We start from the raw sequence: 25,725 nt of genomic DNA on the forward strand, positions 1-25,725 counted from the left end.
CACAGGTTTTAACTCTCAAAAAATAATAATTAAATGATCTAACTTTTAACATAACTATTCATTTTTGTATAGGTAATGGAGGTTGTGATCAACTCTGCTTTTCATTCCCACCTGATTATTCATTAAGTACATTCCAATTCAAATGTGATTGCGCTATCGGACAGTTAGTAAATAATGTTGGACATAAATGTGAAAATGTTGATGAATATTTGTTATTCACCACTAGAACTGAAATACGTGCTATAAATCTGGATCCAAAATCAACTAGTGTACCTATCAGACCAGTTGTAAGTATATTTTATTCATTTTTGAGATTGATGTTTATAAATTGTTACTATTTTTATTTGTCATCTTCAATTAATTTTGTTTACTTCAGGTTGTAACATTTTCCATATAACTTTTTCATGCTTTGTTTAAAGGAAAGAGTAATATAATCATAAACATTTCTGGTATTGACATTTTGCATGGTTTATGCAGTTTTGTCATCCCTAAATCTTTTCAATTAAATTAAAAAAAAAAAACAATTATTCATGCATAATAATAAATTTTTGGTTCTTAGTTCTAGGAACCAATGGATCAATTTGGATAAAAATCTCTTGTACATGTTTCTTACCATAGATGGTCTTATTGCATTTGAGTACAATAATTGAAATTCTTCTATTGAATGGTTGATTTATTTGCCTGATATTCTGGAATTTTCTAAATATCTAATGTTGCATTGTTGATACAAAGCTCACAGGCAGCTGGATCCCTTGGTTGTGTCATAAATATTATTTTACTTGTTATATTTATGGATCACCAAGCAAAGGTGTGTTAATTAACATCTGGCAACAGATGTACACTAAAAGACAGTATTGACAAGTCATTAGTGTTAAAATATAACTGGTCCAGCCAAGTCTCAAACATTCTACCTCCTGGAAGGAAGACAAGTTAATCCATTTCACCACCTCAGTACACTGTGTTGTTAACCTAAGGTAATAAAAATTGTACTATTAATAATATTGAAAAAGAAAAATCTAGAAGGAACTAAAAGGGATTCTTTTCTTAGAATAGCAGGTCCATTTAACAATTTGTTCCTTGTAATACAGACAATGGCATCACCAAAAGCTTTTGTTCGACCAGAAGAATTACCAGATCGGGAAAAGAATTTGTAGAAAAATGTAAGGGCACGGACAATGAAAATTATTACACTACAACAATTAAAGGGACGAGTCAGGTACTGATTTTGTAGGCCAGGGAATATAAATACTGCCAGGGATCAGCAGATAGAATCAGTAGTACTGTGAGGCCACATTCGGTGCAGTTGTGATAACACTGACAGTATTCCAATGTGCACAGGAGTTGTTCGTTGTGTTATTGGTAACAGAAATGAAAATGACAGTATTATATTCATTCATATAGGGTAGTTTTTTTATTAAGGGTAAAAGTAATAATGGTTGCTGAAAGTGAATGGTATGAACTTTAGACTTTTCTATTGTTTTCTAGTTGTTAATGCAATATTAGCTTCTAGCAGTCATTATAACATTTGTAGTAAATTTGACTTTATTTTGGTATTTATTTATTATTATTTATTTGTCTTTTGGATAATAAATTGTATTTGCAAAAAATTTTACATTGTTACTCTATCCTTGATGAACCATAAACACGCGACAATATTTTCATGAAAAAAAGAAAATATGTAACTTTCTTTACATTGGTTAATTTAAAATAAGAATAAATTTGGTTTTTATACATTTTTATTTTCACTATTAAAGTAAGGCTACTGACTGCTAAGAATGCCAAAGATAGCTACAAATTAGATAACAAGCTAATGTTGTCATTAAAATAGAAGAGAAGAAAATAGAGCTACGTGACTATCCTTCTCTAGTAGGAGTTTGAGGCTTGGTTGAATCAGGTGTATCTAAACACTAATGATTCATTGTTTTTGTATCCAACCAACATTATTTTCTTGGGTTCTAATTAATAATAAATTCTTAAATTCTTATCTGGTGACTCATAGATGTAAAAAGCTACATGAACAAGGGATGATGCTTCTTATAGGCCCAATCAAGAAAAATGTACAAGGTATCTGGATGCTAACAATATAGCATACAAATCAATCAGTCTTGATTGGATTGAGTCTTGTACAATAGAAATCATTCTGATTTCTATGTTGAATTTTAAATCCAATTCGCCAATATTAATTTTAATTGAATCTGGATGCCATTGTTAGCACTCTTTAATATTTTAGTTGTTGTAGTTCGGTAAATGGAACAGTTGTAATCAGCCAGCACATGTGACTCCCTCCAGAAGGAAGAGTGCTTTGCTTCCTCCAAACATTAGGGTTCCTGGAAGATGTATTCCTGTCAGGCTAAAAGACGATAGCACCAAAAGGACTTCAAGGGATGAACTAAAGGGGAATCATTCCGGGAGTATGAAGCTATATGCGCTTAGTCTCCCATGATCACCCCCAGTCAGTGGAATACACAAGGGGGAGTTACCAGGTTTGAACCCGCCCCCTTGAAGGTTCAAGTACTTTTCAATATTATGCCTATGTAAAATAAAAATACTATAAACTTACACATATATATTGGAACATCTTTTTAAAAATCCATCGCATTCTCTCCTCTAATTTCTCACTGTCAGAGTAACAAAATCTATTAACATAAGATCCCATTCCTTCTTCAATAATGTAATCCCTGTACTTGGAGCTGCGTCACATACAGTACATCACTTAACATATGACACAGTAGCCGTCATTCAGCATTCTGAAAAGGCGGCAGTGCTGTCACTGGCATGTTTGGTGTCAAAGCGTATACCCCTCCTGGTCTACTGAAAGAGAGGGAAGATCATCAAAGAGAGGGAAGATTAATAAGAAGGTATGATTATAATACCAACCTTGTATTAAAATTAGGCTGACACCATATAAACTTACTTGTAAAACATATTGTTAGGACAGCTCTGCAGTGGCAGCAGTGCATATATGAAATATTGTGCATTGTCAAATGGTATTCACTCATTAGTTTGAGTTCAGATTTTGTTGTGGAATGTTTGTTTAACATTTTGTGCATTTCACACTTCATATTTTTAAATAGAAACTTCACATTATCTTTCCGTGTTCTTTAATATATTTAAGTGACCTCAAAGTTCAATTTTACAATTTTTTAGGAAAAGTGGCATGCCAGTAGTGATTCTTGTAATGTTAGTGAAAATTTCACATTGCCAAATATTTCTTCGCTGACGCAACATGTCGATGCTGTCGCAAACATTCTTCTCAAAACTAGTTTCACACCCTCTTGTGTAAACTTGGCTGGTATTGAATGTACATTGACATCACTCAATAATGTTAACATGCTCGCTGAATCATTTAGAAGTGATAAGTGTATTGTTCTGGTTCTGGAAGCTTCAACATCTTCAAGTTCCAGTGGACTACACACTTATGATATTAGTGTTTACGTGTTTCTTGTCTAATGAACAAGAAACTGGATGTTTGAACAATATCTGGGAACCAAATCCAGGGTTTGTTTTTCCAACAAAAGGAAAGAGAAATCTGCGATTTTTGTTTAAATGGCTTTACTGCTGGAAGTGTCTTACATATTCTGAATTTAAGGGAGGGAGTTTTTGTAAATTTTGTGCACTTTTTGCTCCAAGAAATGGTGTTGCATCTAGCATGCAACCCTTAGGTAAACTTTGTAGTGAGAAATTTAACAACTGGAAGGATGCCATCATCGATTTTCAGAACATGAGAAGTGTCTGTCTTTGACAAAGAAAGTTTGGAGGTAGCCGGTACTTTGACTGAAATTTCATGTGAGACGAAAAAAATGATAAACCTTTATCAACTGCAAAAAGTGCAGCTTTAGTACACGTAAATAGTAATAAAAATAATTATTAAAATACATATAAACGTTTTTATAAGTAATTCAAAGTTTGTCCAAGTTGCATGAAATGTGTTTTGGATAATTATTTATGAAATATTTACAAAATGGTCATATCTATCATACAAAAATTATATAAGCTTTTGCATTCAGTTTAGAAATTTTTATTTAGATTTATATATCTATTCGTTCTGTAATATTTTATAAGTATTTGAATTAGATAACTTGAATTAAAAGCCTGAATTATTAATGAAACTAAACAATGGTTTTTAGGTTATTATACTGGATTGATTATGGTCATATCCACGTATCGGTAAAGCATATCTTGATGGCAGTCACTGGCAACCTATGGTTACATCTGGTATTGGTACACCTCGTGATTTAACTGTTGATATGTTAACACATGATGTTTACTGGGTTGATGTAAAACTGGATAACATACAAAAAGCTTCATTCAATGGACAAAATAGACAGGTAATATAATATAAAGAAAGATCTATGCTAATAACCTATTGAATCCAAAATTACAAGTTGTTTGAAACAGTTCACAAAAGATGTTGTACATGGTTCCCAGTAAAAATACAGCAAAAAAATCCCATCAGACTAAAAGCAAAGTACTGACCATTATATTTTAGAATGGCAATTTTATCAAAAGATTTTATATAAAAGAATATCTGGTATTCTATAGTCATTATGTGGAGATACACATATTATCTAGTAAATTTTTACCTTTTTATAAATATTTACAAAAAATGGTTCTTTGAAACAGTTTTTAATATTTTTCATTTTTAAAATTTAGGTAAGAAATTATATCATCATATAATGATAATTATTATTTCAAAATTTTACTCTTTCTGTTTAAATGCCTTATATAATTTGATGTTCTACACACTTTCTGGTATTGTAATAATCATAAACTGTTGAAACAATGAACAATTTATACCTACACTACTATTACTACTATTACTTAAGCCACCGGGTTGGACTAGTGGTTCAAATCATCGCAAATCAGCTGATTTCAAAGTCTAGAGTTCTAAGATTCAAATCCTAATAAAGGCAGTTACTTTTATACAGATTTGAATACTAGATCGTGGATATCAGTGTTCTTTGGTGGTTGGGTTTCAATTAACCACACATCTCAGGAACAATCGACCTAAGACTGTACAAGACTACACTTCATTTATATTCATACATATCATCCTCATTCATCCTCTGAAGTAATACCTTACGGTGGTTCCGGAGGTTAAACAGAAAAAAGAAAAAAAGAACTACTTCTGTTACCTAATCTTTTATATTGGAAGATGAGAGTTTGCGTTATTTTCTTCTTTTTTTTTTGTCTTCAGTCATTTGACTGGTTTGATGCAGCTCTCCAAGATTCCCTATCTAGTGCTAGTCGTTTCATTTCAGTATACCCTCTACATCCTACATCCCCAACAATTTGTTTTACATACTCCAAACGTGGCCTGCCTACACAATTTTTCCCTTCTACCTGTCCTTCCAATATTAAAGCGACTATTCCAGGATGCCTTAGTATGTGGCCTATAAGTCTGTTTCTTCTTTTAACTATATTTTTCCAAATGCTACTTTCTTCATCTATTTGCCGCAATACCTCTTCATTTGTCACTTTATCCACCCATCTGATTTTTAACATTCTCCTATAGCACCACATTTCAAAAGCTTCTAATCTTTTCTTCTCAGATACTCCGATTGTCCAAGTTTCACTTCCATATAAAGCGACACTCCAAACATACACTTTCAAAAATCTCTTCCTGACATTTAAATTCATTTTTGATGTAAACAAATTATATTTCTTACTGAAGGCTCGTTTCGGTTGTGTTATTCGGCATTTTATATCGTTCCTGCTTCGTCCATCTTTAGTAATTCTACTTCCCAAATAACAAAATTCTTCTACCTTCATAATCTTTTCTCCTCCTATTTTCACATTCAGTGGTCCATCTTTGTTATTTCTAATACATTTCATTACTTTTGCTTTGTTCTTGTTTATTTTCATGCGATAGTTCTTGCATAGGACTTCATGTATGCCATTCATTGTTTCTTCTAAATCCTTTTTACTCTCGGCTAGAATTACTATATCATCAGCAAATCGTAGCATCTTTATCTTTTCACCTTGTACTGTTACTCCGAATCTAAATTGTTCTTTAACATCATTAACTGCTAGTTCCATGTAAAGATTAAAAAGTAACGGCGATAGGGAACATCCTTCTCGGACTCCCTTTCTTATTAGGGCTTCTTTCTTATGTTCTTCAATTGTTATTGTTGCTATTTGGTTCCTGTACATGTTAGCAATTTTTCTTCTATCTCTGTATTTGAACCCTAATTTTTTTTAAATGCTGAACATTTTATTCCAGTCTACGTTATCGAAAGCCTTTTCTAGGTCTATAAACGCCAAGTATGTTGGTTTGCTTTTCTTTAATCTTCCTTCTACTATTAATCTGAGGCCTAAAATTGCTTACCTTGTCCCTATACTTTTCCTGAAACCAAATTGGTCTTCTCCTAAAACTTATTCCACTCTCCTCTCAATTCTTCTGTATAAAATTCTAGTTAAGATTTTTGATGCACGACTAGTTAAACTAATTGTTCTGTATTCTTCACATTTATCTGCCCCTGCTTTCTCTTTGGTATCATAACTATAACACTTTTTTTGAAGTCTGATGGAAATTCCCCATTTTCATAAATATTACACACCAGTTTGTATAATCTATCAATCGCTTCCTCACCTGCACTGCGCAGTAATTCTACAGGTATTCCGTCTATTCCAGGAGCCTTTCTGCCATTTAAATCTTTTAACGCTCTCTTAAATTCAGATCTCAGTATTGTTTCTCCCATTTCATCCTCCTCAACTTCCTCTTCTTCCTCTATAACACCATTTTCTAATTCATTTCCTCCGTATAACTCTTCAATGTGTTAATTATCTATTGATAATTAACACAATCTTAATTTTATTTAAATTTTAATTTAATTTTTAGTTATGCCAAAATATATTTGATATACTTTCCTGGCATTGGGAAGTGGTGATCCCATCGCCCAGCACATTGCAACTACATGCTTCAAGCAACCATTAACATGTTCTGTTCTCTTACTTTCATACCCCAATTATCCTTTATATTAAAGGTGGAATATTCCAAATTGCAGTTAATTTTTTCACCAGTGAAATTTTAACAAAAAGTTATTGAAAAATTTATATGTTGTTTTCTTGAATTTCTCCCAAACCACCCTGAAATTTTTTTGTGTTTTGGTTATTAATTGCTTATAAATTTTATCTTAAAAGACTATTTAATCAACAGTGGTTAGATATAAACTTACACCTAGAATTCAGTCGGTTGAGAAGAGGTAGACATATGTATCATGCTTTCTGCAATGTGTGTAAAAAACATCTTCGGACTGGGCAATATGGGCCAAAAGGCATTGTCTTCGCACAATAAAGAAAAGCAGCATAATGAAATAATTAAGATAAGGAATTCCAGCCTTCACTGAAAACATTTTTATCTCCCAGTGGTACTTCAACTCGGTGGACTAAAACTTTGATCATCTGTTGTGAGAACAGTGGTCGTGATACATCTGTGTATCCTTTGCCTGGATCTTCTGATCAGAGTTACAGCATTTCAGCAGCAAATTATATATTTGAATCTTAGATTTCATATACACAAAATGACAACAAAGTTACTTTTTTTTCTTAAAAAGACTATGTTTCTAAGGCCTAGATTAAGTGGGTTCTCAATGTTGTACAAAATAAGTTATCCTTAAATTCGTGTGAAGATATTTGTGCTTCTTTTAAAATTGTATTTCCTGATATTTGTACAGCATCAAAATTTTAGCTTGGAGCTACTAAATACTCTTATGTCATTAATTGGCACCAAACTGTGATTGCATTCTGCAAATAGGTACACATTCGTGCATCGATCTGTCGTGTTCAGCATTCTTACTGTCGTAAACGGCATGTTTCCAAAAACATTTTTGGAAGCGATCACAGACTGGTTGTTATCTTGGTTGATAGTAAGGATTTGCCTCAGATGGGTGGTTGGGTAAGCAGACTGGATCGGATACAAAGATACAATTAGCCATTTCAGTTGAAGTGGTGATGCAATCCACCAACTTTCCAATTTTGCACACCTGATATTTGACAGTGCAAGTGAATATAATAGCAGGTGCCTTGACTTTCCAGATGGTAGAAGAACAGAAATTGGTGGAACAAAGAATGCAGAAGTGCATTAAAGGATCGTTGCAGGGCTTTATGTAATTTCAATCATGGCCTATGATAGAAGTGCTTTGCGCCTACCACAGTGTGAAAGCTGTGCGCTATCGAATGTTGCAGTGTGCTAAATAGAAATCATGGCTAAATTATGTCAATACCATTTTTCGGACAACTCAATCATTGTTGTTTGGAGAAAAGTATAGGCCATGTGTGGGTCAGGACAGTCACCACTGTTGAACTGAAAAGCAATGGCATCCTCGTTATAGCATCAATTGATGTGGTGACATTTTTAATTACTCTTTTAGGTCAGTTTCACTTAACATCATCATACTGTCCTGAGTTTATGAGGTATAAGTTGCAGGTAAAAAGTGTGCCTTTTATTATCGGAGAATCGCATAATGAGTTAAATGTCCTTTTTCTTTTCAATACCTGAGGTATGCCTTGAATATTTTTCATGATACTTCCACTGCAAATGGTAATATCATGTTTAGTATAACTTATCTAACCTCCTGTTTACTATTTGTCTATTTACAATAAAATATTCTCTGACCAGGTGTTTCCCACTTCTTGATCAGAAGCATTGGTGATTCCTGTACTAAAACCTGGTAAAGATAAATTTTGTTTTTCAGGTTGCCATCTTATATCCTTGACCAGTACCCTGTGCAAGTTGATGAACAATAAACCAACATCTAGTCTGGTACCTTGAGATAAACACCCTAATTGCCCCTGAACAATGTAGTTTCCGGCAAGGTAGCTATCGATCATTTAGTTGCCCAGGAATCTGTTATTCAAAACATCTTTCTACTTTGCCATCACCTGGTTGCTGTATTTTTTGATGTCCAAAAGAAGTATGACATGGCTTGGAGGAGAGGAATCCTAAATACATTGTGTGAATGAAGTATACAAGGAAATCTTGAATTTATCAGTGGTTTCATCAGTAGTCAGCCCTTTTGAGTTGAAATATGATATCCGAAAGTTTCACACTAGAAAACTGAATACTACAGGGAAGTGTCCGAAGTGTTACTTTTATTTGCCGTAGCTATAAATATTAAAACAAAAAGTATGAAAACTAGTCATGTGTTCTTTATTTGTTGATGATTTTTCAGTTTACATAGCATCTAGAACTTTTTATCTATTAGCGAGAGACTTTCTTTTCCTGTTTAGCCTCTGGGAATTACTGTACAGGTATTACTTCAGAGGATGATATGTATGAGGGTAAATGAAGTGGGTAGTCTCAGTTTGACCATTCCTGAGTTGTGCGGTTAATTGAAACCCAACCACCAAAGAACACTCGTATCCATGATCTAGTATTCAAATCTGTATAAAAGTAACTGCCTTTACTAGGGCTTGAATGCTGGAGCTGTCCCAAATCAGCTGAATTTGGAAGACATGTTCATCACTAGACCAACCCAATGGGTACTAGTGAGAGACTGCTCTTAAAATAAAATAACCCATTTAGAATCGTGGTGTAAAATGACTGGATTTGCGTTTTCTCTGGAGAAGATGAAATACATCTGCTTTTCATGTTTGAGGAAAAATACTGACTCTCAACTGTTTGCATGGTGAACCAGTTGAAATATGTACAGAGGTTAGATTTTTAGGAATGTGGTTTGACCAATGACTAATGCGTGTAATATATTTAAAGGAGCTGAAAGTAGAATTTAAAAAAATGATAGACATGCAGAGAGAGTTTTATCTAATACTCAATGGGGAGTTGATTGAGTATGCATGTTGCGCTTCTACTGTGTTCTAGTCCATTCCTGCTTGGAGTACGGCAGTGTTGCTTATTCATACACTTGATCCACCGCTGTTAGAATGCTAGATGTAGTTTATCATTCATTCATCTGTCTTGCTACAGGTGCATTTTATTCAAACCCTGTGGAAAATGGTGAGATGCCTTTGGAAGACAAACCAAATGATCTGCACTTACGTAGCAATGAAGTCATCTAACTTTTGATGCAGTGTTCTCTAACACACACATCTGAATCAATACGAGGAACAGTCGAGATCTACTGCTGGTTTTATTTTACTTTTGGGTTTTTAATATTTATTTGCATACTATATGAATTTCCTAACAGGGAATGAAAATTACACTTTGTTGTGTGCCCAGGAAAAAAGAAAATGGAAAGGATTCCAGAAAACAAAAAATCTTTCACTACAGTAACCCATTCCATCAAGGCATTTTAGAAAAACACAACACAAGGAAGGAAACTTAATGAACCAAAGAATGAACAGTTTAAAACTGACAACAGTAGATTCATGTTATAACGTACATAACCAATAATGGTGCTAATAGAAGCAACCATTGATCATGAAAAATCATGATAATGAAGTTTCTATCAAAGGTTTATGAGATAACAAAATTAGTCATCTCATTTCACAAAACTTGAGTGTGAGTGTGCTGTGCTGAAGCAGTCAAGACGAAAGAAGGCATCGCACACAGAACACTTTGTTGTCACACTGACAGTTTTTGCTGAGCTTTTTTTATCTTTGCCTCTTTACTTTACAGCAGCCACTGCACCTCCGTCTTGCTGTTGACTTCTTACCTCTTCATTGATCAGCCTAGGTACTGATGCAGTCTTTTGTACATCCAACTTGACTGATCCAGTTACCCGTACACCATGATCAAACATCTGTAGGAAATGAACCCTCTCTTCTGTTTTGTTACTGTTTCATCTTTGTCATGTTGAAATCATAACAGGGATGTGTTATCCCTGTTATTTTTCCATTTCAAAACTATATATATATATATTTTTTTTCTTTTTTAACCTCCGGGTCTACTGTTAGGCATTACTTCAGAGTATGAGATGAATGATTTATATTGTGTATGAAAATACCATGCTTGACGGGATTTGAACCCGGGACCTCTGGATGAAAGGCCGAGATGCTACCACTCACTCCACAGAGGCCGGCTTGCTATTGAACATTGGACTGTAACTACTTTACCTTTTTTCAGTTTGGTCTGTTACTTGTTTTGGATTTAGCATTTTCATTGACCCTTAAGGTACCAACATGTGTACATCAGTCAAGTACCTGAGAAGCCAACAATACACTTATGTAAAAATTGTTAACGATAAATTGTTCCTCCAGCTCAAGTAATGGTCTAGCAAGCTTCAACACATAATTTTCTGCATTCCCTTTGCCTGAAATTGCTTCTTTTCCAGCATTTATCATGAGATTCCATGTGTAGCTACAGACAAGGCATAATTTGAAAAGTTTCACCCCATGGTGATGTCTTTTGCTTGTATTGATTAAAACAAGCTGTACTGTGAAAGGAATTATTTTCACATCTCTTCCTGGGAATTCATTACATTTTGAATGTTTGGGAGAAGCTAGTCAATGAGTTGTTGAACTTTGTACAGTCTGTCACCTTCTGGTGCATTCTCATTATTTGAACCATGAAGTACTCTCAGAAGAATCTCGAATCTGTTGTGAGGCATTAGCTTACTATCCTGGTTAGAATATAACAGACTTGTAGAATATAACAGACCTTTTTATCAAGACCCATCCAAAAAATTATCCCAAAGAAATTTTCATTTTATTTATATTGGTTGGATTGAATCTTTTGGTCTGCATAACAATTTGTTTTGTTGACTAATAAATTGTAAATGGTATAATTGATGAAAGTGTATTACACTATTCTTGGGGGTTTGCGTCTGTACTTTTGCTGTTATTTCATCATTAACTAACAATGAAAAGGCATTTGGAAAAATAACTGGTTTTCAGCAGCAGGTCCCCATAAAATGTCATCTTATATATAAGTTATTAACTGCAGTTAGATTAGATTAATTGTCTCACTGTTATCATTGTCTAGTGCATTGTTGAAAACATTGGAGCGTTGGAGGCTCCAATGATGCATACTTGTCTACTTCAAAATACTCTATTTGATCAGGAATACAATAAATCTTGAGTATTGCTGCCATTACTTATATCAGCTGAATTACCAACAGAATCAGACAAATTCATATTTCTATCATAACTTTCCTCTGAATCACTCTAATTGTTTGTCCTTTCATTTATATCTGGTTTGTCAAATTTTGATCCGTATTCAGAGTTTTCATCAGAATCAGTGCCAAATTAGTATTATCACTAAAATCATTTAAAAATAAATCACTTAATACGCAAGGTGATTACAAATTGCACAGCAATCTCTTGGAAGATGATTATATCGCCAAAAATATGAAAAAAGTTCATAAAAACATAGGTCACAAAACTGTTCATTTGTGAGATTTGCCTCACAAACATTTTGCTGTACTTTCTGCTTCCTTTGTGAAATTAAACTGTACAAAAATTTTTGTGCTTCCTTATGGTGTTTGATGTAAGAAATTAGGTAATAGTAATACACCTCTCTTTCACTTAGTTTTTAAGAAGAATGCGGTAAAACATGAAACATTTTTATCAGAAAGTACACTTGTTTTAGGTTTGGAATAAAATAACTTTGTTAATTTACCAATAATTAAAGAAAGATTTCTAGTTAACTTTGCAGAGAATTTGCGTCTGAGAAAATTTATGTAAATAATGTCTATTAAATTTAAATACAAATCTGAAAAGTTCAACTTTAATTAGAAACAAAACACACAGTCTTGATTGGGAAAGTGATTTGATGTTAAATAGAACAATTTTCAGCAATGTTTGGACAACATAATGTAAATGAAAACAAATAGAAAACTTATCAATAACAGAAAAAAAGAATAAAAAATAGATTTCAAAAAATAAAAACCACATATTTTTTGGTTTTTTTCTAAAAATTATTGAAAATGGTTACTTGCTAAATTTGCCAACGTTTCTTCAAAGCAGTTGTTTAATGTGACCGCCATTCTGTTCAACGCATAGTTCAGCTCAACAAATCCATACTAGTCGGGCATGTTTAATATCATCATCATTATTACTCTCAATAGTAGCTCCTGCTTCTATCTCTATACACAGAGCTCAAGTCGATTTGAAGTAACTGAATATCAGCTAGATTTGTAATAGGCTTAAACAATTTCATATCATCCGCAAATAATAAAAAAATTGCAAATAGCTTATAATTAAATTTGTTAGATATTTTTCTTATGTGTGTGGTGTGGTGGGCGTTCTCCCACTCCCTTGTTTATGTGTGTTGCTCGCTCAGTGTAGTTGAGTTGGATTCATGTAGTGGACATAACATCATTGGTTATAATCACAGTTTCTTTTGTGTAATGGTGTACAATAGTGTCAGTCTATACAATCAAAATGTCAATCAGTGTCAGTTTCATTCAAAATGTGTTTTATTATACAGTCCACTTAACCGACTTATAACCAGCATCCAAGACTAAACTCATTTATAAATAGTAGGAAATTTGTTGAACCCAAATGCATGCCTTGTCTTACTCCAGATCTAACATAAATAGGGTTAGAAATAAAATTATCAATTTTAACTCAGAGAATTCTGTTTGTACAAGATGAATGTATCTAAGACAATAATTTATTATTAAATCCACACGCTGCAAGTTTTCTAATTAATTTTATATTAACTATATCAAACGCATAATGAAAATCTTTATAGATGCATGAATATAAGATCATTTAGCGCATCAACAATATCTTCCATATGTGCACATAAATTCTATTTGCGTAGATTTACTTTGTAAAAAACCATTTCTTTTAGAACTATAAATTTCTGTACGCAAGATCTAATTTTCATACAAACTTAACTTATCTAAGAGTTTGGCAAAAACATTCCATTTGCTGATAGGACAATAATTATTGATATCTGAATGTCACCACCAATAAATAACTATTATTTGGAATCAAACTTTCTTTTAGTAAATCCTGAATCTTACAAAATTAATATTTTTATTGTCTGGCATGTATTTATCCGATGTAAGAGTAGAATTCAAAATCTTAGGTAATGTTATCTCTAAAGGTAAATGATATTTATCGTGATAAAAAATTTCATCATAAGCAATATTAACACTAATGTCAGTAAGATTAAATCAAGAGAATTACCGCGACAGTTTAACAGCTTATTTGATTGTAAAAGATAACAATTTGTAGAAAAATTTGAGGTGAATAGCAGTATTTTTAAATTTGGATAACATTAAGCAAAAGAAACATTTTCTAGGTTTTCCTATACAAAACCTGACACCTAATAATAGTGTCCTAAAATTAGTCACCTAATAATAGTGAATTGGAAATACAATTTATCTTTGTAACATAAATTATCCAAAAATCATAAACATAATTACTTTGTAGCATTCATTTTTTGTTTTTGTGTTGCAGCAAAAAGATTTAGTACAACTTAAAGAGGAACCGCTTGATGTTATTAATGATGATATTCCAAAAGATCCTTTAGCAATTGAAGAGACCAATTTAGTTAAATCAGAAAATTTTAAAGTTGAAAATGACAAGGTAAGGGTTTAGATTTTTCATACAGTGGAACCCAATTATCCAGATGGACCTTTGCAAGACAAAATCTGCATAATTTAGAAAGGTTTTATCATATATATTGGACTAATCATTCTATTTTTTAATGGGTAACATTCTAAGTAAAAAAAAAAATAAAATATTTCAGTAAATTTAAAAAGAAACGTACATATTACAAACATATACATTACATAATTAAAAAGAACATACATACATAAATAAATGTAGAATCAAACTAGAATAGAATAGGTTTTGAAAGTTCCAGCAGAATCGTGCGTGTGCGCAATTGCATGCATGTTTCTATTATTAATTTATTTTGTGATGTGTGATTTTTATATAATGGTATTATTAAGTTTATCAGAATAAAAAAAAAAAATTATTAACTGTATATAATTTTCACATTTTTCAAGGAATCTGAGATCTCATTGAATAATGAAGTTTCAACACCGTTTAATTTTAATATGAAAACGAATGAACTTCAAATAAATGATAAGCATTTACACACGGTGAACACAGAAGAACAGATCAGATTTGATCCAGGTCATGTAAGTGTTTAAGAAATTTTTTTTTTAATTCTATTTAGTTCTGTTTAATTAATTCATACTTAACTAAGGTGTGTGAATAATAAATGGTCAATGTGTGAGAGCAAAAGTGTTGTTTTGAAACTTCAGTGATAACTAAAATGTGTGCATTTTTATCTTGTTCATCGAATTAACATTTTAATAAGCTTTGGGTGATTTGTTGTTAATTGCATTTGGTTATTGTATTTGAATATTTATTAAAAATTTGTTAAGCAATTTAAAACAGACCCCGATACATACTAAACATCTTCAGTTAGTGACAGAGACTCTAAGTCTCAGTTAGTGACAGAGACTCTAAGTCTCTGTCACTAACTGAAATGTTTGGATGATTTCCAATTTGTGAAACCAAGCTTCAGTCTCCATTAACACGTCCGTTCAGTGCTAATGGGGTATCAAGAAACCGATCAATGTGGCTCTTTTTTTTTAAATTCACTTCTTTCAGACCTTTATCAATGCTAATATTGGTTTTTTTTTAAATTTAGTAATGCTTTTTTGGCCAGAAAATGACGAAATATTTAAGACACCGTAGTGAAGTTGCCCGCCACAGAATACAGACCTAACATCATCCTTTCTTCTGTTATATAGTCTGCTATTATTTGTAAATAATATTTATTGCATTGAAATAATTTATATTCTTTATCAAAATAATAGGCCTGTTTATTAAATATAAATTATTGTTATATTTTCATTTGTTTTATTCATACTGCACAATCTACAGTAATAAAAGCATATTAGATATGAATTTTATAGACAAAACTGAGTGTAAATTGTTATACTGGGTGAGATGTAAATTAAAAACACAAATATCAGAATTGATTGTTATTAATTTTATTATAATCAAACAGTATTAATATTTTATCAAATGCAATTATAATACAGCACAGTACTGAAAAAACAGTCCAAAGGAATAACATAAACAGTAGTAAATATAATACAATACTAAAATGGAAATAATAACAATAAGAAATTTTAATTAAATGTAAACTAGCCAATTAGGCTAGTTTACATATAGTAGATTTCAAATAAGGAGATTTCGAAACAAAAAGCTGATTGCGAAGGACACAACGAACAATAACATTCATCAGATTCATTCTTTTTTATTTTCTGTGGAATATGAATTTGGGTCTTGCCAATCCCTCTAAAACTGCTGTTTCTGGCTTTATTTTCTGTTGGTTAATGTAAATTAATTTTTCATTAAAACGTCCTAAAATTTTAACAATGTCATTTTCTTGTTAGGCCTATATGTTTTATACAGTAGATATGCGTTATTCATAATCACATGAATAGCAACTTTTGCATACCATCACAAAGTTTTTCTTTCCAGGGACTAGTAAGCCACGAGTTGATCTGCTTGATCAATTCTGTCCATACTTTGTTATATTTTGCGATAGCCTTGGGCTTAGCTTTTTGTTTTCCAGATCTGATTTTGACTGTTGTTATTTGTGTACTGTGTTGAAAAGAAATCATTATTATCTGGCATTGTCGAACCACTAAAATACACAGATAGCTTTTTTGGTGTAACCTTGCTCAGTTTTTCTCCTTGAAATTTTTTTATTAATATGAACTGGATTTCCTTTACGGTTTGGCTTCAGGGTCCCCGTTATTTAAAGTTTTCTTCCCAACAATTCATCAGAGGTACACTATTATAAAAATTATTCGTTTATACACTGTGCCCTACATCTAAATAATCCTGTTGCAGGTGTTTTACTCTACCTTTTCTACATGGCCCTTATCACCTGTTATCTTTGATACCTGAATTCATTAGGAAATTAAACACTTCTTCTGATTACAAGATTTTTTCTTGTGCGGTAATGGACAGGTTTCTTTTATTTATTCCTGAAGGGCCTGGGAGCTCAGAATTGTCATCATATTTCTAAAAAAAGAAGTTGAAATAATCAGGAATGTTAACAAGGAAATAATCTTATATATTTTTATAAGAAATGATTACAAAAAATGATTTTATAAAAAAAAAGCATTTTATGAATTCAAAGAAAAATATGTAAAAGTGATAAATCAATTAACATAAAGGAATATTTTCAAAGAAATTGAAATCATGTACATGCTTATGTGATATAAAAATAAGAACTATTCTCATTATGTGACAGATTTTTTAAATTTAATTTTTTATTAGTTTCAAAACAGTGTATATGTGATTATGTGGAGTTATGTATTAAAATTGTTTAGTATTAATACTAAAATAAACATTGAAAAAATACAATCAGGAGATGAACTTACCCTTTTTGATGTTATTGCTGGGGTGATTTTCAATGAAGAGCTTATTATATTCAATATTCCTATGTTCTACTTATATTAAATTCTAATAGAAAAAAATTAAAAAAGTAAAAACTATAACAAAAATGGTTAGAAAATTTAAAGATTTGTAAAAAACCTTATTTAAGAAAGGAATTGTAAACTAAGCCGTGAATACGCAAGTCAAACCTTCCTTGAGGTAATAATGAATTAATTGTTGCTGATAAGTATTGGTGTTTGTTCAGCCCTGTAGCTGAACCCATGATGATGTCAGTGAGAACGTCTCGCTGACGTTCCAAGGTTAAAAGGACTGATTCCAAGGAACACGGATAACATATCTGTGTTCCTTGGAATATGAATAATCTTGGATGTAGGAGACTGCGTCAAGGCGTTGAACATGCGTAACCAAGTGAAACGCCACTGACCAAAACACATACTAAACTTTTTATTAAGGGGTCCACATCTTAACTGATTATAATTGGATTGGAGTCAGCATGTCTGCACATGCATATTCAGCTGAAAGAGAATACTGAACAAATCTTGGAGATATCCTGTCATTTGAGCGTACATTTAAGAAATTACAATGACTAAATATAAACCATTAGTTTTGGATACCTTTAGACCAGAAAATGTACATGTACATATGTATGGAAAATGTACATATTTAAAAATATGTGGGTTTGTAAATCTGATCAACATGGATATAGAAGTAATAAATATATTTATGTGCTGTTATAATTTGCTAAATAGTTTTGCTGGTTTTCTTAAAATAAGGATATGATAATAATTTCAGCCAAGTGTATAAACATACTACAAGAGATGTAAAGTTCCTTATTTTAATGATGATTAATATTCAAAACCATGTTGATTATGAATATAGTATATTTAGTTGCTTATAGTTTATTAGTGGCTTTTTACAAGATATAACACTTAATGTTGTAATTGATATATTACATTAATTCATAATTATCTTTTAATTATTAGTTATTTTTAATTTTTACAGGTTACTATTGATGAAGAAATCATCAAGGGAAGTACCAAGAAAAATTATATTTGTAACTTTTGTCAAAAGTCATTTAATTTCAAAAGCGGTTTAAAGAGACATCTTATTATTCATTCAAAAGAGAAAAATTATGTTTGTAGTTGTCTGAAGTCATTTAATCTAAGTTCTGCATTAAAAGTACATTTAAATATTCATACTAAGGAGAAAAATTATATTTGCGACTTTTGTCAGAAGTCATTTAATTTCAGAAGCGGTTTAATCAGACATCTTATTATTGATTCAGATGACAAAAATTATGTTTGTAATTTTTGTCAGAAGTCTTTTAAACAAAGTTATGATTTAAAAATGCATTTAAATATTCATACTAAGGAAAAAAATTATGTTTGTAACTTCTGTCAAAAGATTTTTAACTGTTATTCTAATCTAAAGGTGCATATTAATTTACACACCAAGGAGAAAAATTATATTTGTAACATTTGTCAGAAGTCTTATTTTCAAAAATCTGCTTTAAAGTTACATTTAATTACTCATACTAAGGAGAAAAATTATAATAGTAATTTTTGTCATAAATCATTTTATCAAAGTTCTGCTTTAAAATCACATTTAAATATTCATACAAAAGAGAAAGATTATGTTTGTAATTTCTGCCAAAAGGTTTTTAACTGTTATTCTAATTTAAAGGTAACGAGAAAAATTATGTTTGTAACTTTTGTCAGAAATCTTTTAATGAAAATTATACTTTAAAAGTACATTTAAATATTCATACTAAGGAGGATAATTTTATTTGTAACTTTTGTCAAAAATCATTTAATTGTAAAAACCATTTAAAGAGACATCTTAATAATCCATTCAAAAGAAAAAAGTTACATTTGTAACTTTTGTCAGAAGTCCTTTAATCAAAGTTCTACTTTGAAATCACATTTGAATATTCATACAAAAGAAAGAGAATATGTTTGTAATTTCTGCCAAAAGGTTTTTAATCATCGTTCAAGTTTAAGGTTGCATATTAATTTACACACCAAAGAGAGAAATTATGTATGTAAATTTTGTCAAAAGTCTTTTAGTCGCATCTATGATTTAAAAAAACACATTAATATCCACACTAAAGAAAAAAATTAATGTTTGTAATCTTTTTAAAAAATCTTTTAACGAGAGTTACATCGTAAAAAGACATCTTAATGATATCATATTAGAAAATCGTGACCTTTAAAAAAGTGTAAAATATGCATAAACTAAAACAAGTATAACCAAATTTATATAATGTTTTTAATTTAACGTTATCTCATTTTTGTATATATTACAACTTTGCAAGGAGGTTTCTACCTTGTACGCCTCGAAGACAATTTAAAAAAAAATATATTAAAAAAAGTAATAAAAATGTGCAATTAATTTTATATCTAATTGATATATATATTTATTGAGTAAAAATAATACTATTAAGTTTTTTGACCAACACAAAAAGGTAAGGAAAACTGATCAGTCAAGGTATCGCTAAACGTGATAATGGTAGGTAGTCAGTGGTGTAAGGGATAATTATTGAAGTATTATCTGAAATTAAAAATCGAGCAGTTTTGCATTAAAAATCGATTTACCTTTTGTGTGTAATGTTTACCTTTTCGATTAAAAATCGAACAGGTAAACATCAACAAATAAAATACATTAGAATGGAATAAAAAAAACTATTTTTTGGCTTATAGTGATTTTAACCTGTAGGACCATTGTTAGGTATTGCATCAGAGGATGGGATGAAATGGCAATTTTGTGTAACGTGTGAAAAATATTACGCCTGATTGGGTTTCAAACCCAGGAATCCAGATGAAAGGCCAAGACACTACCACCCCAAGCCACAGAGGCCGGTCAAGGCTACAAACTACTTGAATAGAATTTTTTAATTTGTATTACTACATTAAAAAAAAAATTAGATTTATATATTATTCTAGTTATAATATGCAGGTGATATTTATGAACCAAAAATATCTTATCTTGCAACCATGCCAATATGATAATTTGTAGGCGGTGAGAAATTCCACGAGTTCAGAAAAAGTGCTATATAGAAATGTGTGTAAAGTTCACAAGTGAGACATGTTGTAAAAATCTTAAGTTGCATGTGTTTTTCCTGAACATGGTTTTCTCAGTCAGATTCTCAAATACATTTTCACAAATAACGCTGATCTTGAATCTAAAGCACATTCTGATTTTGTGTTAAAGTTTACTTAACATCACATGTCTAACCATTTTAGTAATGTTTTCAAATATTAAAACCAGACAAGAAATATATAATCTGATATTTGTGCCTGTTATCAATATTAACCTCAAAATCTGTATTAGTTTTTAATTTTTTACAAATACACTTGAAAATAAAGTAAATATTTTGAAATTTATGTCTCAAATTATTTGAATAGTCCTATTACATTTTCTGTATATATTCTGTAATATATTCTGTTCGCAATAGAAAAAGGTTTTGGAAAGTGTAAGAGTTGCAAACCTTAAACAATATAGGGCAGCGACTTGAGATGCCAGGTCTCTCACTGTGCTCTGAAATTCTGTACTACTTTAAGTTGTTATAACTGAGCAAATATAATTTATGCTTGAAAATTTACAAAGATATTTTTGAAAATATATACCGCCAAAATGTAAAAAAAAACTTTTTTTTACTTGCGAAGGTAAAAGCCTCTAAAAAAATTAAGAATCTTTTAAATGAAAAATGTACTTTGTTGTCACTTGTATTTGTGATAGATTTTTTAAATCAATCTTTTTATTTTTATATATAAATTTATATATATAAATAAAAAGATTCATATTGTTTACGCCATGCATAAAGTTCTGTTATTTCCAATGAATTCAAAGCTAGGGTTGGGTCATGTTGTTTGTTACAGGCATGATAAATTTTACTATGTTTTGTATTTTGGGCTTGTCATTTGTACCTGTTTGATTATTTGTTCTCGTGTTTGACACTTCTGGTGCCGGCCAGACTGTCTGCTTCTGTCATCCTTAGTGACCGTGTGTATTCATTTCTCGAATTATTTATGGCTACTTTTCACACACCCGTTATTCATTCGTTCCCATACTAATACATGCACACATCTCTTGTTTTTTACACACACTCTCTCCTGTCCACTACCTAGGTTTGGTTTCCCCCTCTTTTCTTTCACGCCATCTTTTCGGCAGAGTAGATTCAACATTCCTCCTGTACAGTCGCCTATGGCCATTCTCTCTCAAACTTTATGATAATATTTTTCATCGCATTCATACCCGCATAAACGTTGCAGTATTTCTCTGTCAAAATATTCTCTAGCTCTACTCGGCAGTGTCTCGTAATTTCACCGATCTCTATGATTTGTTTTTGCCTCGTTTCTTCGTTAAGTTTTTCTTCAAATTCTACATTACGTCTCTGTGGAAAATGTTTCAATCACTACAAGCTGCCAATTCTATCGACGCCGAATCTACTCGAGCTGCTGATTACATTTCATCGATGCAGAATTTCTCCAAACTCGCTGCTACATATTTGAGACGCCACATCCTGCTCAACCTCTAAAACACGTCTCACCCCTGTATTCCTGATACACCACTGCAGGCTACGCCCAGGATTACTGTATGTATTCATTTACCTTCATTCACGAGTTCGTCTCTTGCTAATATTTGTATGCTACAGGCAAGTTCAATTTTCATTATTTATTACGTTAAACAGTTCTTTTATCATTAAAATTTGTGGAACATTCAGTTCATCATACAAAAATTCAAATTTGTATTTCATGTTTAGTTTAAAACCCATTTATTCACTTAAGTGCAGTCACAACAGGTGACTTATATAAGGTTGTGTCCTTGTTCAGCTGCAACCTACTTTACGTGCTTAATTATTTCAATTTGTTGTTATGGTAATTAACTGTATAATTTAATCTTGTAACTTGTTAATCACCGAGATTAATCCTTTTCTATTCATGAACTGTATTCATAATACTTCTCTAAATTAACCTAAAGCAAATTACTCATGATGTGCAGTTATGTTTTAGGACTTTGTAATTTTATATTTTCAAGAATGCTTATTTACCAAAATGAACTCTATTTATATTATTACTTACTTTAATGTGATTATATTGTAATTAACTCTTTTTTTATACTGAAATTATTGTAATTTATTTTTCTACGTTAATGACATCTGTTCATTGCTAATTTTTCAATATTACAGCATATGACAGTAATGTAATAGTTTTCCAGTCATACTATGTTTATTGATGTTTTGTTTTTCTAAGTATATAGTTGAAAATAAGGTGTTTTATGTTCTCTTGTTTTCAGGCTTTGTTACATTGTGTATTTAAAAAATGTATATTCATGTATTTTTGCATTTAACATCATTGTTCATATGTTGATTCAGCTGATATTTTAAGTATCATTAAGTTATGTTAATTTCATAATTTCTCTTTATGTTTTAAGGTTATGATTTTAACATAAGTTCATTTGTTTTATTTCCAATTAAAGTCCAATCTCTTTTGGCAAATACTAGCTGTGTGTTTTTTGTTAACTTTACCCAACACAAATTCTTTTTTTTACTGATGAATTAATTTACCACAGAAGCTTACAAAGAAGGTTGTGCATGGGAATATGAAAGTGGAAATTTGTAATGTATGAAATGTAATAAAGGCAAAACAATCTACTCCTTGTAACCTAAACTTATTGTTTCTACCACATTTAATAGTCTTGTTACCTTGTTTTTTTTTTTGTTTATTTTAATGGCTCTAATAATTCCAAATAAATTTAATTTTAGATAAGGCATTGGAAATTGATTGTTCAGTTAAAACATTTATTCTCATTTCTACCCGCAGAATCATATACCTCTTTGAATTTGCAAGAATTGCATAATTCTTGCATTTCACCATTCTATCTCGGATAATTAATTCTACACAAACTATTTGTTCCGCACAAGATCTTCCCTTTCTAAACCACCCTGATATATAAGTTACTAAAAGAAAAGAAATTCCTCTGTATTTATTTAAATAATATTTTCTCCTTTTTTGGGTAGAGGATGAATTAGGAGGACAGACTGCCATTTTTGTGTGATTTTTTTCTGTCTTGTAAATGTTTTCAAATAATTTTTCTAATAGATCATACTTTATAAGCTGCACAGTTATTGAATCCTCACCTGAAGCTGTTTATATGTGCCAGTGAAAGGAAAAGTGATGAAAGTCATGCTTACATGGTTTTGAGATATATAGTCCTTTATAAGAAATGATACTATAAATAAAAAAATTGTTTTGGAATATTGTTATTTATTTTAAATATTTCCAAACTAATGGTTTTATCTTGTTAATTTTTTTAAATTTGAATTTTCTTTAATGTAAAACTAAGTTGCACCACATGTACTTGTGGTGCAACACATGTACGTGTAACAACACTGCAGGAAAAATAACTTACATATTAAATTTTAGAATAATGTACTATAATCAAATAAAGTTAACGTAAACAAATATAAAATACTTCTAATCAGTAATTAAACATAAAAGGGGACCTTCTGCTGTATCCCAGTCCTAATCTGCCATGAACTGGTGATATGAAATGTAAACTTTTTTTTTGCTTGCTGATGGGACGATGTTAAGTTCTAAGTTAGTGCTATCTTTAATGTTTCAGTTTTAATGGCAACAATCGCTAAACATGATTGTAAATGTTTAACGATGCAGGAACCTATTTTCTTGAGACCCTCTTGAGGCTACTTGTTCATCTCAGACATACGAGGTGTGATCAAAAAATACGGTGAATAAATTTTTATAGCGGCAACTGCCGACGCTACATCCATATGTTGTAATTTGTCCAATAGCTTGATCAACTGAGACAGGCAGGGACAAGTTGTAACATTCGAGCTTGCCAGTCAGCTGCCAGAGCCGCTAGAGTGAGGTTGTGTTTATCGTGTCAGTCACGCAACATGGATTTTGAACAACGCATTAACATTAAGTTTTGTTTTAAGTTGCAAAAGAGTGCCAAAGAAGCTCACGAAATGTTAAGAGTCAGTGTACGGCGATAATGTGGTAACTTTGAAAACTGTGTACAAGTGGTATGACCGATTTAAAAACGGAAATGAGTCTGTTGAAGACGAGCAGCGTGCAGGACGTCCAGTAACCTCAAAAACAGTTGAAAATGTGCAAAAAGTGGAAACAATGGTTCGTTCAAACAGACAAATGACTATTCGAGAGCTATCAGAAGACCTTAACATCTCGTACAGATCCGTTCAAAGCATTTTAACTAATGAATTGCAAATGAGACGAGCGAGTGCAAAATTTGTTCCCAGACTTCTGAGTGATGAACAGAAGGAAAATCATGTGTCAATTTGCACGGAGTTGAAGGGTCATCTTCATGCAGATCCGGACTTCATGGCCAAAATTGTAACTGGAGATGAAAGTTGGGTCTATGGCTACGACCCTGAGACCAAAATGCAGAGTTCCCAATAGAAAACCAGTTCATCTCCTTGCCCTAAAAATGCACATCAGTCAAAATTCAACATCAAGGTCATGCTCGTTGTTTTTTCGATGGTGAGGGCATAGTGCGATCAGAGTTCGTTCCAAGGGGAACAACTGTAAACTCTGAATTTTATAAGGGTGTACTGCAACGTTTACGAAACGACATACGAAGAAAGCGACCAGAAAAATGGACCAATGGCTTCCTTCTTCACCACGACAACGTGCTGTGTCACTCAGTGGCGTATAAGCCACTGAGCATATTACAAGTGTAATATGTTCTTTGTGTACATAATGCATCAACTGAATTTTCAGTGTCTGGCTGGAATTGTCTATTTGAATTATGAGCTCTCGTATAGTGTGACGGAAAACAAGGAAAAAAAGAAGCAATGTGACCAGCCATCAGATATTTGAAATGCTTCTAAAAAATGTTTTTTACAAAAATTTATATTGTCATGGAGATTCCGTTTAGTACCTCTACTACCATCTCTTAGACAATGCATTTTTGGCACAGTTTGACGACAAATTTCAGTAATGTAAGCAGTTTGAGCTTGAAAATTTCTCATTTTGTAAAATGCATTGAACATGGAATTTCTCTGCACTTCAGTAATTTTCTCACCATACTTTAATTTATGCAGGCATGGTGAATTAAAAAATATTTTATCACAATAATTTTCCTTTAAGTAAAATACTCTTTATCAGAATTACATTTTCGCTTACGCTGTTATTTGACATTTATATCGCTTTGCTGCTTTTGGATCTTCACATTCAGATAATCTACATTATCTGTAACAAAAATTGTTAACATAAAGGCTGTTAGAATTTTTATTTAAATAAATAAATTTTAGTAAAATTAAAATACAGTAGTTTGGGTATAAAGATTAATTTATAAGATTGACACATTAGCACTTGATTTATTCCATAATAAAGACAGTACACAGATGCTCAAAATATTTTAAAGCTGTTACTAGCTCAAAATACTGGTGTAATAAAA

The 25,725-nt window shown here is 31.5% G+C and overlaps 1 protein-coding gene and 1 long non-coding RNA gene across 5 annotated transcripts in view; both read left to right on the top strand.

Moving 5' to 3' along the window:
• The window catches only part of LOC142321331 (uncharacterized), a 178,159-nt gene that overhangs the window by 123,134 nt on the left and 29,300 nt on the right, over positions 1–25,725 (top strand). The window lies entirely within an intron of this gene.
• Positions 4,110–23,987, top strand: LOC142321326 (uncharacterized). Its single transcript, XM_075359317.1, has 5 exons — positions 4,110–4,328; positions 14,311–14,439; positions 14,865–14,999; positions 18,289–18,673; positions 23,911–23,987. The coding sequence occupies exons 1-5, from the start codon at positions 4,203–4,205 to the stop codon at positions 23,985–23,987; spliced, it is 852 nt and encodes a 283-aa protein (XP_075215432.1). The 5' UTR covers positions 4,110–4,202.

Source organism: Lycorma delicatula, chromosome 3 (genome assembly GCF_047948215.1).
Source record: "Lycorma delicatula isolate Av1 chromosome 3, ASM4794821v1, whole genome shotgun sequence".
Lineage (NCBI taxonomy): Eukaryota > Metazoa > Arthropoda > Insecta > Hemiptera > Fulgoridae > Lycorma > Lycorma delicatula.

Coding starts and splice junctions, on each gene's coding strand:
- LOC142321326 (XM_075359317.1), top strand. CDS start 4,203: ATGGTTACATCTGGTATTGGTACACCTCGTGATTTAACTGTTGATATG. Junction 14,440..14,864: donor TTAAAGTTGAAAATGACAAG/GTAAGGGTTTAG, acceptor ACATTTTTCAAG/GAATCTGAGATCTCATTGAA. Junction 15,000..18,288: donor TCAGATTTGATCCAGGTCAT/GTAAGTGTTTAA, acceptor TAATTTTTACAG/GTTACTATTGATGAAGAAAT.